The sequence below is a fragment of the Furipterus horrens genome, unplaced genomic scaffold (assembly GCF_987537825.1).
Source record: "Furipterus horrens unplaced genomic scaffold, mFurHor1.1.pri manual_scaffold_2, whole genome shotgun sequence".
Classification (NCBI taxonomy): domain Eukaryota; kingdom Metazoa; phylum Chordata; class Mammalia; order Chiroptera; family Furipteridae; genus Furipterus; species Furipterus horrens.
In genome coordinates, this window is record NW_028327172.1 from 42478643 (window position 1) to 42501237 (window position 22595).

Here is a 22595-nt window from a genome sequence, read left to right on the forward strand (position 1 = left end):
AACACTGCCTCTCTCTCTCATTAAACCCAATAAATGACTAATAATATAACCTAACTAAATATCTCAGAAATAAATAAATGAGTGAATGAGTGATTAAATTATAATATATGAATAATTTAAATCTTTTGCTTGCTTGACTGGTAACATCAGAATTATATTTTTTAGGGGAACAAGGGGGAGAAAATTGGAACTGTTGTAACAATATAATCAATAAAATTTTGGTATTAAAAAAAAATAAAAATAAATTAAAGAAAAAAAAAAAAGAATTATATTTTTTAGGTATGAAATCATGGAGGTCCCAACCTGATAAAGTAGGAAAAATAGAACTCTTAGATGTGTGTTAAATGAAATGTAGAGTATTAAAAAAAATATTTAGCCAATAATTAAAATTGGGAGATTTCATAAAACCTCTAAATCTAGCTTGTCTTAAAAGATACTGAAAAATTTTGCAACATTGGGCCCATGTTATCCCATGGCAATAGTGTGCTTGAATGCTTGAATTGAAGGATTTATCCTTTATGGGGAGGACACACTTGCTCTTCTCCTTATACACAATGCATACACTGACACCAGGCCTATAACCCTCATTTTCTTACCAGTCTGTTTTCAATAAGCATGTGAGTCTGTAAACCCTTATGTAAAACATTAAATCTGTGAGGAACAGATATGTTATTTCTTTCTTCTACGTTCTCTTCTTGGCAGATTTTTACACACGCAAAAAAACATTTCATAATATATATTTGCAAATGCTTCAGAAAATCTCACATTAGAGGACTCATGTTTTTAATACCATTTTCCCATGTCTTTTACAAATTTATTCTCCACTTCTTTTTTTTTTTAAACCACCAACCACCCAGCACCGTATCTATTTTATGATTTATTTGTCTTGGGTAAAGACAACCTTGTCACCAAGAAAAATTTGATCACACCTTCTCGAATCTGTTTGGTTTTGACTCCATAAACAATTGGGTTCATTGTAGGGGGCAGTAGCAGATAAAGGTTAGCCACAATGATGTGTATGTGGTGTGGGATGTTATGTCCTCCAAAACGGTGGGTGAAAAAAGTGAAAAAAGCTGGGATATAGGTGATCACAATGGCACAGATGTGAGATGTACAGGTGCTGAAGGCTTTGTGACGAGCATCTGTGGATGACAGGTTCAGGACAGCTCTCAAGATCATAGTGTAAGACACAGAAATACAACAGATGTCAAACACACCAATAAGGAGAGCAACCATCAGACCATAAATAGCATTGATCTTGAAATTGCCACAGGACACCTTGGCAACAGACATGTGGTCACAGTAGGTATGGGGAATGAAATTACCCTGGCAATAGGGCAGGTGCTTGGTGAGAAATGTGAATGGGATGATGAGCATCACACCCCTTAGAAAAGTGGCAAAACCAGCCTTTGCAATGACAGCATTGGTGAGGATGGTGGAATAACGTAAAGGGTAGCATATGGCCACATAACGGTCCAGGGCCATGAGCATAAGCACCCCAGATTCCATCCCAGTCAACATATGGACGAAAAACATCTGGGCCAAACAGGCATTAAAGTCAATCTTCTTGAGGTTGAACCAGAATAGACACAGCATATTGGGGACAGTAGTGGTGCACAAGGTGACATCTGTGAAGGAGAGCATGGCCAGGAAGTAGTACATGGGCCGGTGCAGGGCCTCCTCATGGCTGATGAGGTAGATGAGCCCACAGTTCCCCAAGACAGCAAGGACATACATGAAGCAGAATGGCAGGGAGATCCAGATGTGTGCATCTTCCAGCCCAGGAACACCATTCAAGATAAAGAATTTAGGGGTCAAGCTGGAGCTGTTGGCTCCACACATAATGGCTGACAGGAGGTGGGCATTTTACTTTCTTTAAAAGTAGTAGTTTTCTGCACAAGGAAATGATTCAAATGTGAGTAAAGGGCTTGGAAACAAAATGTAAAACAAACAAACAAAAATCCCAATAATATTTTGAATGAGAAGTGATTAAATTTCTTTGAAGTCACATTGTCAAGCTGTGTATTCCATACTTAGTATGTGATAGTGACAAGTTATTTAGCCACTTTATGCTTCAGCTTTTTCAATCTAAAATGGGGATAATAACTGTACAAGCTCAGAAAGTTTTATTGACAATTTATGTAATGTATTACAACTGTGTAGTACTCAAATACTAGCAGCAATACTACCATTGTAATTACAATATTATTATTATCACTTCCTACCTCAGCATAAAGCATCCTGTGTGATCAGATTACCCTGATTAGTATATGAAGGAAATTAAAATTAAGTGGCTCAACACTGCTATAAATCAAATGTCATTGTGCACTTTAGGGTGAGAAAGTTAGTATGAGATTTTGATAATTGCATTTATATTGGGTGATTGCTAAGTGAATTTTAGAAAACAAATGCTAGTTACTAGGTTCTCCAATATGAGATAGGGCATGTGGCAAAACAGCTGTAATAGATAAAACCTACAGAAATTGTCAAGAAGAAGAAAGACCAACCCCCACTGGATTTATGGCTTAAAACCAGCAAAGACCAGTTTGATCCAACATGGTGACTAATGTCACCTAACAATAACCCTTACCCTCATGAAACATTCATTGTAACACATCAGCATGGTAAATGATACACTTCCCAAATGCCATGATATGAAATGGAAAGCCCATAAAAGGACACAAAATGGCTCACAGAGCTCTTCTGAGAAATTACTACCTTTTCCTGGGAAGATCCTCAATATATCTCCCTCTTATTTAATACCCTACCCCAAATAAATAAATTTCAATAAAGCAAGCAGATTCTGATAATGGAGCTGGTCTATCTGTGGAATATTTCACTCTCTGCCTCACAACTTCACCAATAAACTCATCTCACTTTAAACTCTATGTTGGCTTTTGTTTGCATTCTTTCCTGTGCAAACCAAGACTCCATAGTGGGTCATGGACTCTTGTATCCCTGGACTGACAGAATGCCTGAATAAAGAGACTAAAATATATTCTCACATTTTAGACAGGAAATATTATAAATGTCTCAACCCTGGGTTGAAATTCAGGTCATCTTCTTCAGTTAGATCTCTGGAAGGCTCCTGTTAGTCTAGATAACTAAGCATGTGGACATTGGAACTTCTGCAGAGAACTGGTGTGTATGAGATGCCACCTCTAATGTCTACCTCTTTTTAAGGTAGCCAGAGGGTGATAGAGCCACTAGACAAAAGAAAAGACCAGACTATTAGGGTATCAGTGGAGGATGAATTTGTGGCTCTGCACATCTGGCTTGTAAATTAAAACTGATCATCCACCATGAAAAACTGTCCAGCTCTTCCATTCATTAACACCATATAACTAAACAATTTGTCCACACTCAAATCATAAGCAAACAGGCAATCAGATAAACTGAGTGCCACTTCTTTTTTTTTCCTCTTCTCAGTAAATAATTTTTCTTTACACTCTTCCTGCCAGTTCTTCCTAGAAAATGCACATTAATTCTTCTAATAGAGTATATTCAAAAGAAGAAAAACAAAGTAGATGAGTGTCTGTTCTCTGAGAATATAAGAGCAGAGCTTCATTACATGCTTACTTTTAGAGACATGGACACTCAGACTTTGAGTTGGATGATACTCAGATGATACTAACTAGCTGGATGGACTTGAACAAGTGTCAAACTTTCTTTCTACAATTTTCATGATTTTTAAAGTGGGTGGGGGAGTGATAATCATATGTATTATAGAAGTATTAGAATTCAGGAAAAACCTCTTTGTTTCCTCTTGAAGCCCACTGTTGCCTAGACTTCTCTAATTAATTAAGTTATGAGGTAGTTTAAAATTTATTTTACATTTTGGGGCATGCTGCTCTTTTTCTTAATCCCAAAGCAAATGGTCATCTATTTCGGTTGGACTTAAAAAGAAATACTGAGTCTCCAATCTACCACATCTCAAACACTTGTTTTTCTTGTACTACAAGCTTTATTTACATGTTAGGAAAATACAAGTTTTTGTTAATCATCAACACTCACCTCAGTGTTGGCAAAGACCAGACTCATGGGCATGGCTGAGACGTCTGAGCATCAAAGAGTTGTACAACAACCAGTTCTACCTCTGCATAGCATTTTTGTACCCTTTAAGGTTTCTCCGGACTTGAGTGTCTACCTCTGATTGGACCTCCACAGTAGATGTCTCAGAAGGCTCTGGTAAGAGTCAAGATCCTTGGGGACTTTTGATATTTCTGTATCAACTTTTTAAATAGTAAGAAAAATACAAAACAATAAGAGTATTAATGTTAAATACCTTCCCCCAGGTGTGTATTCTGATGGAGTTTTAATAGTCATGAAAATCATTTTTCATTAATCTTGATTTATAAAATAATGGTCTAAAATATATTAATAAAATTCCCAAAATGTATTGACACTTGTAATAACAATGTTAACTGTCTCACCTCCATAAATGTATGTGTTCAATGCATATATATGTATATATATCCATAAAATTTCATGGAACTGTATATGTATATATATGTTTATATGTAATACATTTTATGAAACTATATATCTATAACTATCACTATGTATATATTTATCCATATAGAGAGAAAAAGTGAAAGTGAAAGTATAGCGAGAGACAGAAAAAAAAGAGATGATAACATGTATCATATAAAAATAATAGAATGGTTCTGTATCTACTTTATACTATGTCCTGAGTTTTTTGGGTAAATTAATGAGTTCACAGATATACATGTGCACAAGCACTTGTATGTGTATTTGTTTTCTGAAGATTGTAGCAAAAGAGTTTTGTTTATGTTTTACATATATTTTATTACCTGAGTTTTCCCCTTAATATTTTCTTGTGAAGAAGACTGATCCTGAAATGATTAGAAAATAAATTGTAGTAATTATTTTGTCATTCCAGATGGTGACTATATAAAGATTCCTGTTAAACTCAGAGCAACTGTTGAAAGTCTCTTTGAGTCATTGAAAGTGTATCACAAAACTCTTGATACTGTAACGCTAACACATTATTGGGTAAAATGTAAAATTGAATAGCTACTTTGCAGTACAGTTCTGCAGTTTCTTATTAAGTTATGTACATATTAATTCTATGATCCAGCAATTTCATTTTTAGGTTTTTAAAGAAGCTAAATTAAAAAATGTGTCCATAAAAAAGACTTTATGAGTGTTTACGTAACCCAGATATTAATGAAGGGAACAAGGATGTGTGGTGTATTCATATAATGGAATATAACAGAAATAATAAGAAACATTATTTTTTATGCAGCAGTATGAAACATATTGAGCAAATGAACCCCCCCCACACACACATCATGTTATATGATTTCAGCTGTATGCAGTGCAAAATCTGGCAAAACTAATTTTTTAAAAAATTTTTTGGTTTTTCAATTACAATTGTCCCATTTCCCCCCCATTTCTCTCCCCCACGCAAAACTAATTTAAGGTGATAGAAGTGACCTGGGGAGGTTCCCCACCTCTAGGGAGAGGTAATGAATGACTCATGGGGGCAAAAGACAAATTTCTGGGATGATAGACATCTCTTTTGTTTTGTTTGGCACTACTATTAAAGCTTATCCAATTGAAATTTTAAATGAAGTGTACTTTCTTCTATGTGAATTATACCTTAATTGTGTAAAACACCTCCAAACTGGTCTAATGAAAGGGGTATATAACATACAATAAGTACCACACTGAGTAAAATGTTGAAGGCATCCTTCTGAAATCAGAAATAACCTAGGGTTCCAACAATAACAAGTAGTTTGTTGACTTATTTATGACAGCCATCCTGATAGGTATTAGGTGCTATCTCATTGTAGTTTTAATTTGCATTTCTCTGATGATTTGTGACATTGAGCATCTTTTCATATGTCTGTTGGCCATCACTATGTCCTCTTTAGAGAGGTGTCTATTCAGGTCTTTTGCCCATTTTTTAATGGTATTCTTTGTTTTTTGGTGTTGAGTTTTATGTTTTTTATAAATTTTGGATAGTAACCCCTTATCATATATACCATTCACAAATATGTTTTCCTGTTCTGTGAGTTCTCTTTTTATTTTGTTAATGGTTTCCTTTGCTGTGAAAAAAACTTCATAGTTTGATATAGTCCCATTTGTTTATTTATTTTTTGTTTCTCTTGCCTAAGGAGATATATCAGAGAAAATATTGCTATGAGAAATGTCCAAGATATTATTGCCTATGTTTTCTTCTAAGATTTCTATGGTTTTGAATCTGACACTTAAGTCTTTGATCAATTTTGAGTTTATTTTTGTGTATGGTATTAGAAGGTCGTCTAGTTTCATTTTTTTTTTTTTGCATGTTTCTGTCCAATTTCCCAACACTATTTATTGAATAAACTATCTTTACCCCATTGCATAACTTTGCCCCCTTTGCCAAATATTGATTGACCATAAAGGTATGAATTTATTTCTGGGCTCTCTATTCTGTTCCATTGATCTATATGTCTGTTTTTATGCCAGACACTATAAAGAAGAAGATACTACAGAATACAAGTTTCAGGGGCTCAGGATCTCTTGGTCCTTTGCTGATTGTGTCTCATGTAAACAATCACCTCCTATCAGAGAGTTCTCTCTAACCTCTTCAGAAAAGTCACCCCGTGGAAAAACCATCATTTCAAAGTAATGACTAGAAAAAACTTCAAGATTAAACTCTACAATGTCCACAATCTTTGATGGGTACTCCATGATGGAAAGAATGGGATGAGTGGAAAATGAGACTAAGTCTAGGGAAAGCTACTCAGGAAGAAAAAGAGCCAGAACCTCTTTACGAGTGAAGGGAAAAGAGAAATACATTGCCTCCTCTTAATACTGCCTTTTGCTAACTGTGCCTATGTTCCAGACCATTGTATTTTTAGCTAGTAGTAATGTTTTTAGTTTTCTTAAAATAAGTTAATTTTGAAAATTTCCCAAACTTACTTCAGTGTTAGACACAATCATATTCCTGTTCATGGCAGAGAATCCTTCGAGGTTCTTCAAAATCTGTATGGCATCTGCTTGCATAGGATTTTTAGTTTCCCTGGAGAAGCTCCAGCATATGTCCCAGGCTGACTGAGTCCCCAAAAATAGTTATCTCAGAGAGATTCTCACAGAAAGAGAATGAATTTTGAACCTGGTAGTGAGGCAGATGTGCCTCACACACCCTAGGCTCGGTTGGAATCTGCTCTGTCCAGCAGAGTCTTCATGACCACGGTGGGACAAACTTTTACCCAGGACACTTTATTATGTCTGGGGGAAGAAAGGTGGCTGCCTCTCTAGTGGAGAACAGTGACTAGACCTTCTACCCTCATGCCTTTTATTGAGGAGGATACATGCAAGAGATACAAGGGCAAGATTCATGAATCATCAATAGCTTGGAGGCATTAGAATTACAGTTGACAGCAACAGATTACATGTATTAGTACAGAGGGTACAGTGACCAGTCTGTGTCAGGGTCTATCAAACATCTTGATGCCACACTAGCATTAGGTGCCAGGTTTCATACATTCCTTGCTAGACATTGTTTATGTTATATTATAGATAAAGAAAGCAGAGCAAGTTCTAAAGCATAATAAGCATTCTTTAAATCTAATTCCCCTGGCAACCCTCTGAGTGGTCTTCGGTTATGTTTCATACACAGCCTTATGTTGAGACTTGAAGACAAGCACAGCCAGGGTGCCAGCAGCAGTCATGCTCAGGCCGGGGCTGCAATTCCCTAAACCATGAGGAGCGGTTCCCTACATGGTAGTAACAGATCTGTATTCATGAACTCTTGAGTAGAAAAACAACCAAAAAAAAAAAAAAGACCACATTAAAGTTTAATGCCTTTTCCCAATTGAGAAATGTGACCACCAATCCTGGTGGAGATGAGCATCAAAGTTCTTTTTTCTCTAGTTACAAAAGAAATACATCCTTAATGTATAAAATATGAACACTATAGAAGAGTATATAAAAAGTTGGGAAATCACTTGTAACTCCAGCACAGAGAAATAATCACTTTGTAAGTGTTCTGTATTCATTTATTTTATAATTACTATGTATAATATTCTGTTTTGAATTAAATTTTTAGACTGTGATTGTTGTACACTGTTTTATTTCACTGTGCAGTATTATTTTGTGAACATTGTCTCATGTCATCTGTATGCCTTGAAATCAAAATTTTATATTGTTAAAACTTCTTTCCACCCCATAGCTGTAACAAATTCAATTAAACATTACATTACTATTCCATATTTAAATTGTTTCTCATTTTTTTCTATCAAAAATAATTCCTCTATAGATATTCTAATCCACTCTGTTTGCATTACTGATGTTTCCCCTCTTAAGATTATTATAAATAAGATTTAAGTCTGTGGAATCAAAAGGCTTAGGCAATTATCATTATGTTAATAAATGTTGGAAAAATTATGTCCATAGTATTAGTGCTGATTTTCACTTTCATACCTGGTTAGTAAGCTGTCCCTCTATTAAGTACTGATTAGTATATGTGCTCTTTTTCCCCAGCAAGGTACTATCACATTTTTTCCAGTAGCTTTTTATCAATTATTTTTATCATATTTGGATTATTCATTCACATATTTATGTATCTTCAGTGGAGACATTAGTTCATATTTTATTGCTTGCTTGGCATTTTCAATACTAAAATATAAACTCATTTTCTGTCATAGTTTGCAAACATTTTTCCAAGGTAATATTTGTCTTTAATTTTTATTTTATTTTTAATTAATTTATATTTAATATTATTTTGAATTCATTTCAGGTATACAATATAGTAGTTAGACGATCATATGCTTTATAAAGTGTTTCCTTGGATATTTTCAGAACCCACCTGGGACCATATATAATATCTATTTCAATATTATTGACTATATTCCCTGTGCTGTACTTTACATCCCATGACTACTTTATACTTATATTATGGTGGAAAGAGACTGAATTGTTTTACCTTTCTCTTTTTTATGGAAGAAAAATCTTTATATAATTCAACCTTTTGTGGGACATGATATAAAATAGAAAATAAAGTTACACTACCCCCACAAACTTACCTCCCACCTAACCCCTCAAAAATAAATGTTATAAAAGCCTAAATTCTGGTGTATGTGTTTCTTATACAAGCATTTAATTAAATTTTGATGTATTGACTTTGTGGTTGTTTTTGTTTTGTTTATCTCTTTGCATTAGCAATATTACTAAAAAAAGAATACAAAAACTTCCAAGTTGATTACTTGAAAATGCAAGTTTTATTTAAGTAAAAAATATCTGGTTTTGTTAAAAACCGCTACAATACACAAAAAGTATTTTTATAAAATTTAAATTATATATGGGTTTTAATATAAATCCTCTTTTTAAGATTTAAAATTTAGGGAAATAAGAATGAAATTGTTTCCTCTTTCTGCACTGGTTGACTTATTTGTTCCTCCCCTATGTTCTGCTTTGTTGATTTGATCCCTCGTTTTCTTTTCCTCACCACTTGTTTCATATGTGTTTTTGTTCATTTCAGCAGGACTAGCCTTCATTCCTTCCCCATCTTGTTTAAGACCTGATGTTAGGTCTGTAAGCATTTTTATAACCAAAGCTCTGAACTGTAGCTCAGAAAGATGACCTATCTGCTGTTTTGTTAGATTATATATTTGCTGTCTGGTCAGCTGCATTACCGGGATCTCTATCATGATCAGTGTTATCCTGACAGTTTTGTGTTTATTTTTGCTTCCTGGGCGGTACTGTCACACCTCCTATGCTATAAGGGGCTGAGCCCTGTGAACTCATCACTACTGGGCGACACTTCTCACCACGCTGTGGTGTTTTCTGTGGTGGTGGTGGTCCAAGCTAGATTTCTGCCATTCACACTCTGCTGAGAGACTGGGAGCCTCCTCCTCCATTTCCACCCACTCTGGGCCTCACAGTCCAAGGCAATGGGGGTCTGCCTTTCCTGGCATTGAATTGCAAGCTAATGGGTCTGGTCTACAGCCAGGGGTGCTCCCATGTGCTTTTCTTGCCTCCCCTTAAATATGGGTGTCTGTGCTTATTGGGGTCCCACTGTCATCACTGCTGCTGCTGCCGCCAGCACAGCTTGACCTCTCTGCCCTGGCTTCGCCCTTCCTACCCATCCAGAAAAGCACCACTTCTTTATAATTTCATATGTTGGACTTCCATTTATTTTCTGGAACTTTTGGTTATTGCTGTCTTCGTGGTAGTTGTATTCCTTCTTAGTTGTGAAGGGAGATGGAGCGTGTCAGTCTAGGCCTCTATCTTGGCCAGAAGTCTCCCCAAGAGAGCATTTCAAAGCATCAGAGACATGTCAATGGCATTAGACTCAAGCTAACCTTCAGGTTGCTGAACTGTAACTGATAAATATGTAAACATGTACATATATGCATATATGTCTGGATGAATGCATCTGTACTTTTATATTAATTTATGAATGTAGTTTCTATGTAAATAACTTGATATAGGTTATAAATGACTTATTTTAATAGAAACAAATAATTTCACTACTGTAGAGCTTTATTTCCTATGGAGATTTCCTTAGAGCTTGGGGGAACCAAACAGAATACATTTAAATTATGTCAATGATTTATTCACACAATCATTCATTCAATTATACTTTAAAATTACTTTTAAAACATATTTGCTTGTTCTTTCAGAGAAGTAACATTTATTAGTGTATCTTTTAAATATATTAATTTTAGTATGTGTCCAGGTACATGCTTTAATAGAAATGTAATAATATTATCTCATTACCTACACATATTGCTGTTTTTATAATTAAGAGTACACAATTAGCACATTAACTGTTCCTCCAAAGATGGATTTTTAAGACTGTATACTTTTTCATTAAACAGGTGAATAGAATTTATTTAAATGTTTCTCTCTTTTGATATTCTGGGTTTCTTTTATTTAATAAAAATTCTACAAGAAATGTAGTTATTCAGTAATCATCACTCTGATTTTATTATCTAGAACAACTTTCTAGTAGTGTATAAGAGTTTCCATTCTACCCTACCAAGAACAAGTTTATATTTAGAAATTCCATACTGATTTTATTAGCGAAACTAATATTTCAAAGACATTTAACTTTACAGTTGCTTAATAACTACAGATATTGACTTGTAATCCTTTTATTTCTAGTGTTTTTGCACTCAGTTTTGAGATGTTATTATTATTTTTTCTTATGGACCTCACTGAGGTTTTTTTTTAATCCATATGTTTTCTTCTAAAACAAGAGCTGAGGAAAGTTTCTTTGATTATGCAGTGGCTCTTCTAATCTAAGTTGGAAGACTCTCCCAATGTTATACCTCCTTAGATGGGAGATAACAATGCTGAACCAAATTGACCTCTTCTGTGATCTGTTAACCTTAGAAATGATCTAGAAGTTACTGTGGAGAATATCATCACACTATTAAAACCTTTTTCCAATCTCAAATACTGAAAATTATTTAATCTCAAAAGCTTCTTTTGGACTGTTCTTTCTATACTTCTGGATCACCCAGATTCCTTGACCCCAGTTCCCTGCCCCCTTTGAAATATGCTGACAACCCTTTCTCGAATCTCTTTGGTCTTAACTCCATATACCATAGGGTTAAGGGCAGGGGGGAAGAGCAGGTAGACATTGGCCAAAAGAATGTGAATATGAAGTGGAACATGGTGGCCAAAGCGATGGGTAAAAAAAGGAGTGCTGGTGTGTAAGAGATGAGGATGACACAGACATGGGAACCACAGGTCCCTAGAGCCTTGGACCGAGCTTCATGAGATGAAAGACGAAAGGCAGCTCATGCAATGAAGACATAGGAGAGAGCAATGCAGAACAAATCAACCCCAATGACCAACAGTGCTGCTGTCAGTGCATACACACGGTTAGGCCTAGTATCTCCACAGGCTAGCTTCACTACAGCCATGTGCTCACAGTGTGTGTATGGGATCACATGGCTTTGACAGAACCTTAAATGCCCAATGAGGAAGGGACACGGGAGCATGAGCATGGAGCCCCGCACCATAGCAACCACTCCAATGCAGGCAATGATGGTGTCAGTGAGGATAGTGGCATAGTGGAGTGGGTGGCAAATAGCCACATAGCGATCAAAAACCATGGCCAACAACACAGTGGATTCCATCATGCAGAAGGCATGAATGAAAAACATCTGTGTCAGGCAGGCAGAGGCAGAGATGTGTCCAGCTCCACACCAGAGGATGGCCAGTAGCTTGGGAACTGTGGAGAAGGAGGCAGCCAAGTCAATGGTTGAGAGCATACACAGGAACAGGTACATAGGCTTGTGCAGGGCTGGTTCAGTGGCAACAACAACCAGGATGATTATATTTCCCACAATTGTGGCTGTGCCCAGGCAGCACACAGGAAGTGAGAGCCACAGGTGGAACTGTTCCAGACCTGGGATGCCCAGAAGGAAGAAAATAGAAGGGTCCAGGGTAGTGTGATTAGGAGACTCTGTGGTCTGGCCAGGAGTTCTGAGCATCTTCTCAGGTCAGAGACTCTCGCACTCTATCACATTACCTGGAGAAACACAGAACATGGGTATGATGAGACTAGAGTAACACGTATTAGCTACATAATGTTAGGCAGGCTTTATCATTTATAAAATTGGCTTAATAATAGTATCATGCACTAGGGTTGTTAAGAGAATTGTACAGGTATCTGTAAAGAGATTTGAATAGTGCCTGACACACCATACTTGCTAACTAAAATTAATGAATGTGAGAGAGGGCTCAAATAAGCATTTAAATAAATTAGAGTTGTTTTATAGTGAAGGCTTATTGTCATCAGAGAAAGATATTAGACCTTTCTCTCCTTTCTCTCTCTCTCTCTCTCTGTCTCTGTCTCTCTCTCTCTTTCTCTTGCTCTCTGTCTCTCTCTCAGTATGGGAAGAGATTATGTGGGATTATTTGTCCAGAACACAAATTGCTAAAAGAATTCACTGAATAAAGCCGCGCATTTGTTTTTTGTTTTTGAACTTAGAATGGATTCTAGTTTGAGACCTACTGCTTGGTAATTATTTCTGATCTTAATATCACCATAGTTGCTTCTACTGCTTTCACTAAGCAAGATACAATTTCCCATATTCTTGATCAACCTTCATTTGAAATCCCAGAACATGCTTCACATACCCTCACACATCCAGTTTCTATTTTCCAAGATATTGAAGTTAAACCTTTTTGGACTTTGTTCTATTCCTGAAAGAGAAACTTTGAGCCTTTCCCAGTCTACTTCCACATTAATCATTCCTTCACATTCTGTCTGTGGTTTTTGGTGATTAAAAAAAAAAAAAAGATGTATCCAAATCCTTCCCAATCTCATCCTTTCACAATGTGATGAAGTGATTTTATAATGCTATCACAATGATGGCATATCTCTCCTTGTGGAAAAATCTTATACAACTATCTTATTTACCCCACCATTTCAATACTTCCACTCTCCAGGAGGACACAGTTCACAGCAAGGTAAGCTTAATTCAAAAGGAATTATGCAGAACATGTGAAGCCATAACAGTAATGGTCTAGTCATTATGATAAAATCTGAGAACTCACTTTAACTGAAAGTCTTCAAAATGGAAATGAGAATTTTACTGCCCAGAAATTTATATCCATTCATTCAACCACAAATATTTCATGTGAACCTCTGCCTTAATTAGCTCTGTTCTCAAAGATGGATAACCAGTACTGCAAAAATCAATACAAAAAATGACACTAATTCTAGGAAATTTGAGGAGTGAGAAAATAGTTATCAAAGGTGAATCAACTCTGCCGCAACTCTTTCTTCCATCTGATGTGTATATGTCAGAAGAGAAGAGAGGTAAACTCTCCTACGCCTTAATGGTCCAGATACTGTGTGTGTATAGTCCCTGGGAAAAAAGAAATCAGAGGAGAAGCTTCTCTCTTTTTGGACAGCACAGCAGATTCTTCCTTGTTGTGTAGGGGGGTTTAAAAGACACAGCAATACTAGGTAGCCCAAACATGTTGGTAAACAAAATCAACTATTTTGTTTGTCCTCACAAAGGGCTAACAGAGGAGAGGAAATTGGTGACAAGTGCTATTTCATTTGTGCTCAGAGCCAATAAACCATATGACCTCTATAGAAGAAAGATAAATGTGGCCCATACAGGTAGGTGTGTATAAATAGTCTTGTTGGACATACTGCTCTATGAGCTTATGTCTGTGAGGGCAGATGCAGTAAAGATCTAAGGTTCTGATCAATTTGATCTAGGGTCCTATCTTCCCTAAGGAGAAACACATCAAGGGGAAAGTTTGAACTTGTCCAAGACTTTGACCTAATATTCAGGCAAAAGTATACTACAGATTTCATGCTTGTGTTTACATATTCTTTGAAGAGATAGAATATTTTGGAGGCCTAGAATCTTGGAGTTTTTAAAGCAGGAAGGTATGATGGTAAAAAAAAAAAAAAAAAAAAAAAAAGAGAGACTATTGGCATTGGAATCCTTAAAATTGGGAACAAATTTTTGTGTTTACCTCTTACTGGCAGTGATGCCTTAGACAAGTCAATTTCTTGAAAGATCCTACAGTTTTATGATCTATAATATGGTAATAATAATAATACTCTGTAAGTTGTTGAAACGTAAAGAAAATACCTAGTATAGTTTGTGGCCCATAGAAGGTGCTCAACAAATGTCATTGCCTTCATTTTAATAGGAAAGTGACCTCATATGTAGGACAGAATCTTCATGTAGTTTCTTTAAGCAACCTGTGCATAGTCTTAGCTTGGACATTTATAAAACGAGAATTGTTTCATTGTAGGGATAACTTGATGACAAAATCAATGTTTAAAAAAGTTTTTTGATATGCCCTCTGGGTCATCTGACGATCATTGGCTGATTGGAAAATAGCTTCCCTGGCTGCTCTTTATCAAACTAGATGTACTCAGTTATGTTTTTTATGACACAGGTTTACTTGTTGAGCTGATGAAGACCTCCGCTCAACTGGGTAACACAATATAGAGAAAGTAGCTAGAATCGGGAAAGAAGCAGAAAAGCCCTGCTCATTACACCACCCCAACCATTTAGTTTGTGCCAGACATTCTTACAGTTTTCAGTCATCTCATAAATTCACTCCACACAAAGCCTGAAGGCTTAAATTAACTTGATAATTCTCTATTGAGACTTTTTTTCTGCTCTTCAGGTGTCTGACTCTATACTTTTTCTTGTAGAAACGGAACTGAGCATAGATTACCAGAAATCACTGAACTAGATTGGCTCTTAATTTGATTAATGTAAGTGACCTCTACGTGCAGTTCCTGTGCTTTCTAAGAAATTCCAACCTTTACACACACCAACTCCTTTATAAAACTGTGTGTGCTTATCATCTCACTCAGTCTCATGACCACCCCACCCAACTTGCAGGAATGAGTCTGTAATCTCACACCATCTCTTGTATAAAATGGTTTATAATATTAATAAATATTTGCAATTGTTCTTATTCATTTTGAGCCTCTCCCTCTGATTCAATCTTTTATTTAATTCTAATTGTGACATTAAAGCCAATACCCTCAGTAAAATAAAACTTTTGAAACAATTTGAGGGAAAGATTGGGGGTAGAGAAAACTTTCCATGACTGAACCTGCACCAGAAACCTAAGGCTGTCATGTCTTCTGTGCAATAACACAGCTAAATTGGGGCTACTTCCACCTATTCTGAGGACACTGGACCACGACAAAACCAAAGGTAATCAATAGTGTTCTCCTGATTCCCCCTGCTTAATTTATTGCTGTTGGTCTCCATATTGTCATTAGTTAGACACCTTTCTCTCAAGTGCTTAGTAATTATTTCTTGTTAGTAATTTCAAGAATATCATAGTAAATGTTTAAACTTTCTTCCCAATGCCTCCCATTTTCTCGATCCAGCTAACAGATCATTTGCTTCTTTCATTGCTCGCAACCCCCAACTCTGCTCCCTTTTCCAACCACTGAGCCTGATACCAAACTAAAACTCCTATTTTGGAAAGCCTCTTAAATAAAGCTCCAAATTAGACCACACAGAGTTGTTATTCAGCAAAATCCCATTTCCTGGCCTCTAAATCTCCTTCTTCCAGCTTTCAAGTAAGTTTCACATCACCAATTGTACAGATAAGCTTCTCTTAAGGACTAAAAAATGTCTTTTAAGGACTCTTTTCCTGACCCAAACTCACATGTCTCCAAGACAGCAGAAATGAGAAGGCACAGTATTGTGGAAGCATCCTCAGAAGACAGAACAAGCATTACTAGTGTCCCACCCACAACTAGCTGAATGCTGGGCAAAGAGGTTGTTATACTGATGAAACATACCTCACAACCCCACTTGGGAGTTTGGTGGGTGGCAGTGGGCTTATGGCTAAACCCATCTAGGGACCTTTTCTGTTCCCTAGGATATTGAGCCTTCAAGCTTTTCTCTTCTACTTGACCACATCAGAATACAAAGGTGAAAGTAGAGGCTTTTGTTAAAGAGTCAGGGAAAGAGTATTGTATTTTTCTTTTGTTTGTGTTATAATTCTCCACATCTCAAGTACACCATACACACACACACACACACATAAACACACTCACTCATACCTCTTATTGGCTCCTATTGGTTATGTTTTTCTGATGGAACTTTTAATAATACAGAAGCTAATGTTCTTTTAATTACTTTCATTGTATCATTGATGTATATTTACCAGAAATTTGGGGTGTTTGGGAGAAGAAAAGGGATAAGTAAAATAAATATTAAAAATGGAAAAGGACACAAATCAGACATAACAACTATGAAAATATTTGATATTTCATGTTTTAATAGTTTTTTTGAGATATGCTGCATACACCATAAATATCATCCATTTAAAGTATATAATTCAAGATTTTTAATATATACACAGAGTTGTGCAAGCATCACCGCACTCAATTTTAGAACATTTTTATCCCACGTCCGTTAGTTGTTACTCTCCATCTTTCCCTACCACCCTCCCTCCCTGCTCTAGGAAACCCCCACTCAACTCTGTCTCTACTGATTTTCCTATTCCAGACATTTCATAAAAAAAGAATCATACAATATACCAGTTTTCTCTTACTGACTTCTGTGTATGATTTTTAAAGCCCTTTCCATTTTAGAAAGAAAAATGTAATGAAACCATCAACTTATATAGTTTTCCAGTTAAAAATGAACATAAATAAACATTCTATAACTGTTGTATTATTAGTGAAAGCACACAAAAAATGCAAACATATTTAACTAAATCTTTTCCAACTATCTCAATATTCAAGTAAACATCAAGCAATAGAACTCTGATAAGTCTATGGATGTTAATACAAAGATCTAATGCAAATAAGTATAAAAGTTTAGATAAATTATATACTTTTCAAGAAAATATAATGAGAAGCAAGTGGTGTTAGATCTCAAAAAGTCATTAATATTAAATGTGTAATAAGTCATGAAAATTTGGAAGCCTTTTAAAGTGTTTCTAGAGCAAAAATGCAAACAAGTCCACTGTTACACCTACTCCTTCCATACTGACCATTGTGATATAGGTCAGAGCCATGCAATACAAAAAAAAAATTATAATAATAAAAGAAATGTGTGAATGATAATAGTATTTTTGTAGACAATTTACAAAGAATTTGTTAGACTATTTCAAGAGTTCAACAATATTGAAAGATACAAAATCAACATAAATAGATGGGCAAATTTTGTGAAAAAATATGAGCAGTGTAAGAGATTTTATGAGCATAACATATGTGATTAAAGAGAACTTTTTGTGACAGCATGGATGGACCTGGAGTATATTATGCTAAGTGAAATAAGGCAGCCAGAGAAGGACAAATGCCACATGATTTCACTTATATGTGGTATCTAATAAACACAATAATCTAACAAATAAAATATAAACTGAAGCACAGATACAAGAAACAGATTGACTGCTGTTGGAGAGGGGTGGGTACTGGATGAAAAATGGTGAAGAGGTTAACCAAAGAACATTTGTGCATGTCCCATGGACACGAACAATATAGGGATTGACTGGGGGCGGGGTGGGTGGGGACTGGATGGAGGTAGGAAAAAGAAAGAAAGCAAGGACAACTGTAATAGTATAAACAATAAACAAAAAATTAAAAAAAGAGAGACCACCACATCATGATCTTAAATGAAACACCAGATACGTTAATGATATCTCCTTAAATGAATCTGTACATTAGATGTTAAACCCAATTAACTCCTCAGAGGAATTTCATTGAACTTATTAATGACATTCATACATGAAAAATAAAATTCTAAGAATAGTCAAGTTTGTAAGGACAAGGTGGGAAGAATTTCCCTACTAAACTTCAAGAATTATATGAAAATCCAGAAGTTTGTGTCAAAATTGTTATAGAATAATAACTGGAATAAAATGATGAAGAGTCCAGAAATAGATCCACACACTTATTTGACATATGTGCTGTTAATTATCAGAAAGTATAGAATGTACTAATCAGTAGTTGGAGTTATCTATTAATATATTTTAAATAACAATGAATGTAATTTTATGATCAATAGACAATAAATATTTTAAATAAATTAAAGATAAATTATCAAAATATTTCAGGCCTGTATCTTGATGACATTAGGCAAATTAAAAAAATACAAAAATATACAAATCATAAATGAAGCAATTGATACATTTTCCTTTTTCATAATTTATGTTAGTATAACATGGAATAATAGCACTCAAAAGAAACAAGTTAGGAAAAAATTATTGAAACACATATGAATGACAATGTATTTTTAAGAATAAAATAAAAATAACTGTAAATCAAGTTTTTTAAAAAGTAACAACCAGATAAGAAAACTAGGTAAAAATATGTGGAAATAAATTTAGTTAATAAATTTAGCAGAAAAATTCATAATAATAAGATGCCATTTTATATGCACAAGAAGACAGGGAAATGGAAAATCCTCTGTATTGTGTGTGGATGTGTAAAATGAGCGAAATTTAACAATATGTACCAAAGGTGAAAATATGTATAACCTTGAGTAAGCAACTTGGCTTGTTTTTTTTCTTTTCTTTTTTTTCAAAGTATATTTTATTGATTGTTTTTAAAGTAGTCCCAATTTTTTTCCCCTTTGCTCCCCTCTGCCCAGTAACTCCCTTCCCCCTGCAATCCCACCCTTCTTAGTTCATGTCCATGGGTCGTGCATATAAATTCTTTGGCTTCACCCTTTCCTATATTATACTGAACTTCCTCCTGTCTATTTTGTACCAACCAATTATGCTTCTTAATCCCTGCACAATTTCCTCATTCTCCACCTTCCCCCTCCCCACTGATAACCCTCCAAATGATTCCCATACCTATGATTCTGTTTCTATTCTGGTTTGCTTAGTTGGATTTTGTTTTTATTTTTTAGATTCAGTTGTTGATAGTTGTGAGTTTGTTGTCATTTTAGTGTTTATAGTTTTGATCTTCTTTTTCTAAAGTAAGTCCCTTTAAATTTCATATAATAATAGCTTGGTGATAATGAACTCTTTTAGCTTTGCCTTGTCTGAAAAGCACTTTATCTGTCCTCCATTCTAAATGATACCTTTGCTGGATAGAGTAATCTTGGTTGTAGGACCTTGATTTTCATCACATTGAATACTTCTTGCCAGTCCCTTCTTGCCTGCTAAGTTTCTTTTGAGAAATCAGCTGATGGTCATATAGGCACCCCTTTGTAGGTAACTCTCTGCTTTTCTTCTGTTGCTTTTAAGATTCTCTCTTATCTTTCACCTTTGGCATTTTAATTATGATGTGTCTTGGTGTGGTACTTTTTGGGTCTATCTTGTTTGGAACTCACTGTGCGTCCTGCACTTGTATGTCTATTTTCTTCACCAAATTTGGGGAGTTTTCCTTTATTATTTTTTCACATAAGCTTTCAATTTCTTGCTCTCCTCTTCTACTTTGGGTACCCTTAAGATTTGGATGTTGGCACGCTTAAAGTTGTCCAAGAGGTTCCTAAGCCTCTCCTCATTTTTTTTTTTTTTCAATTCTTGTTTCCTCATTCTGTATTGGTTGACTGTTTTTTTTTTTTTTCTTTCTTATATTCCAAATCATTGATTTGAACTATGGTTTTCCTTTGTTTCACTTAGAATAGCATTCACTTCTTCTCTTATGTGTTTGCCATAGTGAAGCATATCTGTCAAGCCTGTGAACATCTTCATCACCAGTGTTTTAACTTCTGCATCTGTTAGGTTGGTTATCTCCTCGTCACTTAGTTCTTCCATTGGAACCTTGATCAGTTCCCCCTTTTGGACCATACTGCTCTGTCTCCTCATCTTGACAGGCTCCTGTGTTTGTTTGCCTCTGTGTCTTAGGTAGAGCTGTTGCTCCTACTATGTTGTAAGGGGCGGAGCCTTAGGTATTCGTCAGTAACAGGCGACCTGTTTCACCACGTTGTGGTGCTGTATGCGGGGGCGGGGTCTGCCTGAATGAGTATTTCTTCTTTATATCTTTGTTTGTTAGACTTCCATGCAGTTTGATTTTCTGGAACTTCTGGTTGTCTCTAGTTTTGAGGTATTTGTATTCCTTCTTAGTTGTGGAGGGAGACCCAGCATGTCTGTATAGGCCTCCATCTTGGCTGGAATTTGACAATCCACAACTTGGCTTCTCTGTGTATATTATATTGTAAGATATTTCCACATTGTAATATCATGAAACCTCAAAGTAAAGAAAAATTTTGACATTTTGTTAAAAGGAGTGAGGATCCTCTTAATTAGAGGCAGCCTGGCCTCCCTAATAGTGCTCCACCTTGACTCTTACCTTCACTTTCACACAACCTCCACTCCTATCACATCCTTACCCCCATTTGCCATGAAGACTGAGGAGAGCAATAGCTTGACACATGTGTTTTATTTATTTATTTTTTATAAATTTATTTATTTATTATCACAAAGGATATATCATGGCCGACCAGTTATGATCTCTAATACAGTAATCCTCTGTTCTTTATATGTGATAGAAAAAAGTTAAAACATTCACCTAATTTTCTTAAATTGCAGTACATTTTAAGGTTAAGTAGTATGTTACAGATAAAGTAAAGAACTAGGTTATGCAAAATGTTGAATCAAAAAGGTTAAACAATAAACGTTCTATATTTAAATACAAGAAGCAAGAGAATACATTTTATTTATTTATTTATTTTTTAAATTTTTAAATCTTTTTTACTTTTGGTTTTTCAATTACAGTTGTCCCATTTTCGCCCCATTTTTTTCCCCCACCCAGCTCACCCCCTCTCCCACAATCATATCCCTCCCCATTGTCTGTATCCATGAGTCATTTGAGAATACATTTTAATAGCTCATTCTATAATTATTAAAGAAACAAAATGTGTAAGAAGAATACATGTTAAATTTGTGTCATTAATTAACTCTCAGCTGAGAAAGCGGATTCTACCCCTCTGGCATTTACTTGGCAGAAGGCAGAGATGATAGAATTCTGCACAGTGAGAAACTGCCTTACATTTATTAAAAGGTATTTATGTATGTGGAAAATTTCTTGATCATTTAGTCCAAACTAAACTAAACACAAAGTACATCAATTTTAGATGCTTTTTTGTCATAATAATACTGCATAACAAAATAGCCCAAAACTCAATGATTTATGAGAATGCCTTCTACTTCTCTCAAAAACACCCAAGTCCTAATCTCTGGGATGTATTAGGTTACATGTCAAAGAGCAATGAAATTTAAGATGGAATTAAGCTTAGTCAGTTGCTGACCTTGAGAGAGGAAGCTCATCTTGGATTATCTATGTGTGTACAATGTAATCAAAAGGGTCTTTACAAGTGAAAAGAAGAAGAGAGGGAGAACTAGAGAGCTGTCAAGGTGAAAAGGACCAAAGCTCTTGGTGGCTTTGGACATGGGGAATTGTCAAGAAATCAGCATGCCCTCTTAATCTAAAAAAAATCAAGGAAACAGATCTTATCCTTGATTCTCCAAAAGAAAAGTCGCTCTGCTGACATCTTGATTTTTCACTCAGTGAGGCCCATTTTGGATTACTGACCTCCAGAATTATAACAAACTTGTGTTGTCTTAAGTCTATAAATTGTGATAATTTATTACAATAATAATAGGAAACTAACCCAGTTTATAATACCACATGTTTGGTTCCAGTTCTACTTTACTTTGGCTAATTCTAGGCTGGGCTTAGGTAGATGGGTAGCTATTACATGAGGCAGGTTGCCTGAGCTTGGTTCCAGAATTCGAATTGAATGCATGTCAGTTCCAAGTGTTCTTACCCTAGAGTCCAGGCTAAGGTGGCAGAGACCACCTGGGGCATGCTCTTCTCAGAATAGATCCCTGGCACACAAGGGGCACAGCCCAATAGCACAAACACATTCCGGGCCTCTGCTTGTGTCATGTATGCGGCCTCCCAATGTTCAAAGCAAGCCATGGTCAAGTACTAGATCAATGGAGTGGAAAAGTACATTCTATCCAGAAGGACAGGGGAATCACATTTGCTAGATAATAACCCACACTTATTATGCGTGTTTTTATATTCACTGAATATCCCTAATAAAAAATTAAAGACTGGTTCCACTTTAATTTATTTAGAACTTTATCAAGAAATCTTAAGTCACTAATGGCAATGTAACCTGTTGTATTTGAGTCCCTATACCACTCTT

General features: G+C 35.6%; 2 protein-coding genes across 2 annotated transcripts; both read right to left on the reverse strand.

Moving 5' to 3' along the window:
- Positions 1–877: 877 nt before the first annotated feature.
- Positions 878–1842, reverse strand: LOC150018292 (olfactory receptor 52N2-like). The gene is given in 2 exon segments (XM_090267699.1): positions 878–915; positions 918–1842. Coding segments are annotated over 2 exon segments (963 nt in total).
- Positions 1843–11475: 9633 nt separating this feature from the next.
- On the reverse strand, positions 11476–12461 carry LOC150018293 (olfactory receptor 52P1-like). The gene is given in 2 exon segments (XM_090267286.1): positions 11476–11663; positions 11666–12461. Coding segments are annotated over 2 exon segments (984 nt in total).
- Positions 12462–22595: the final 10134 nt, after the last annotated feature.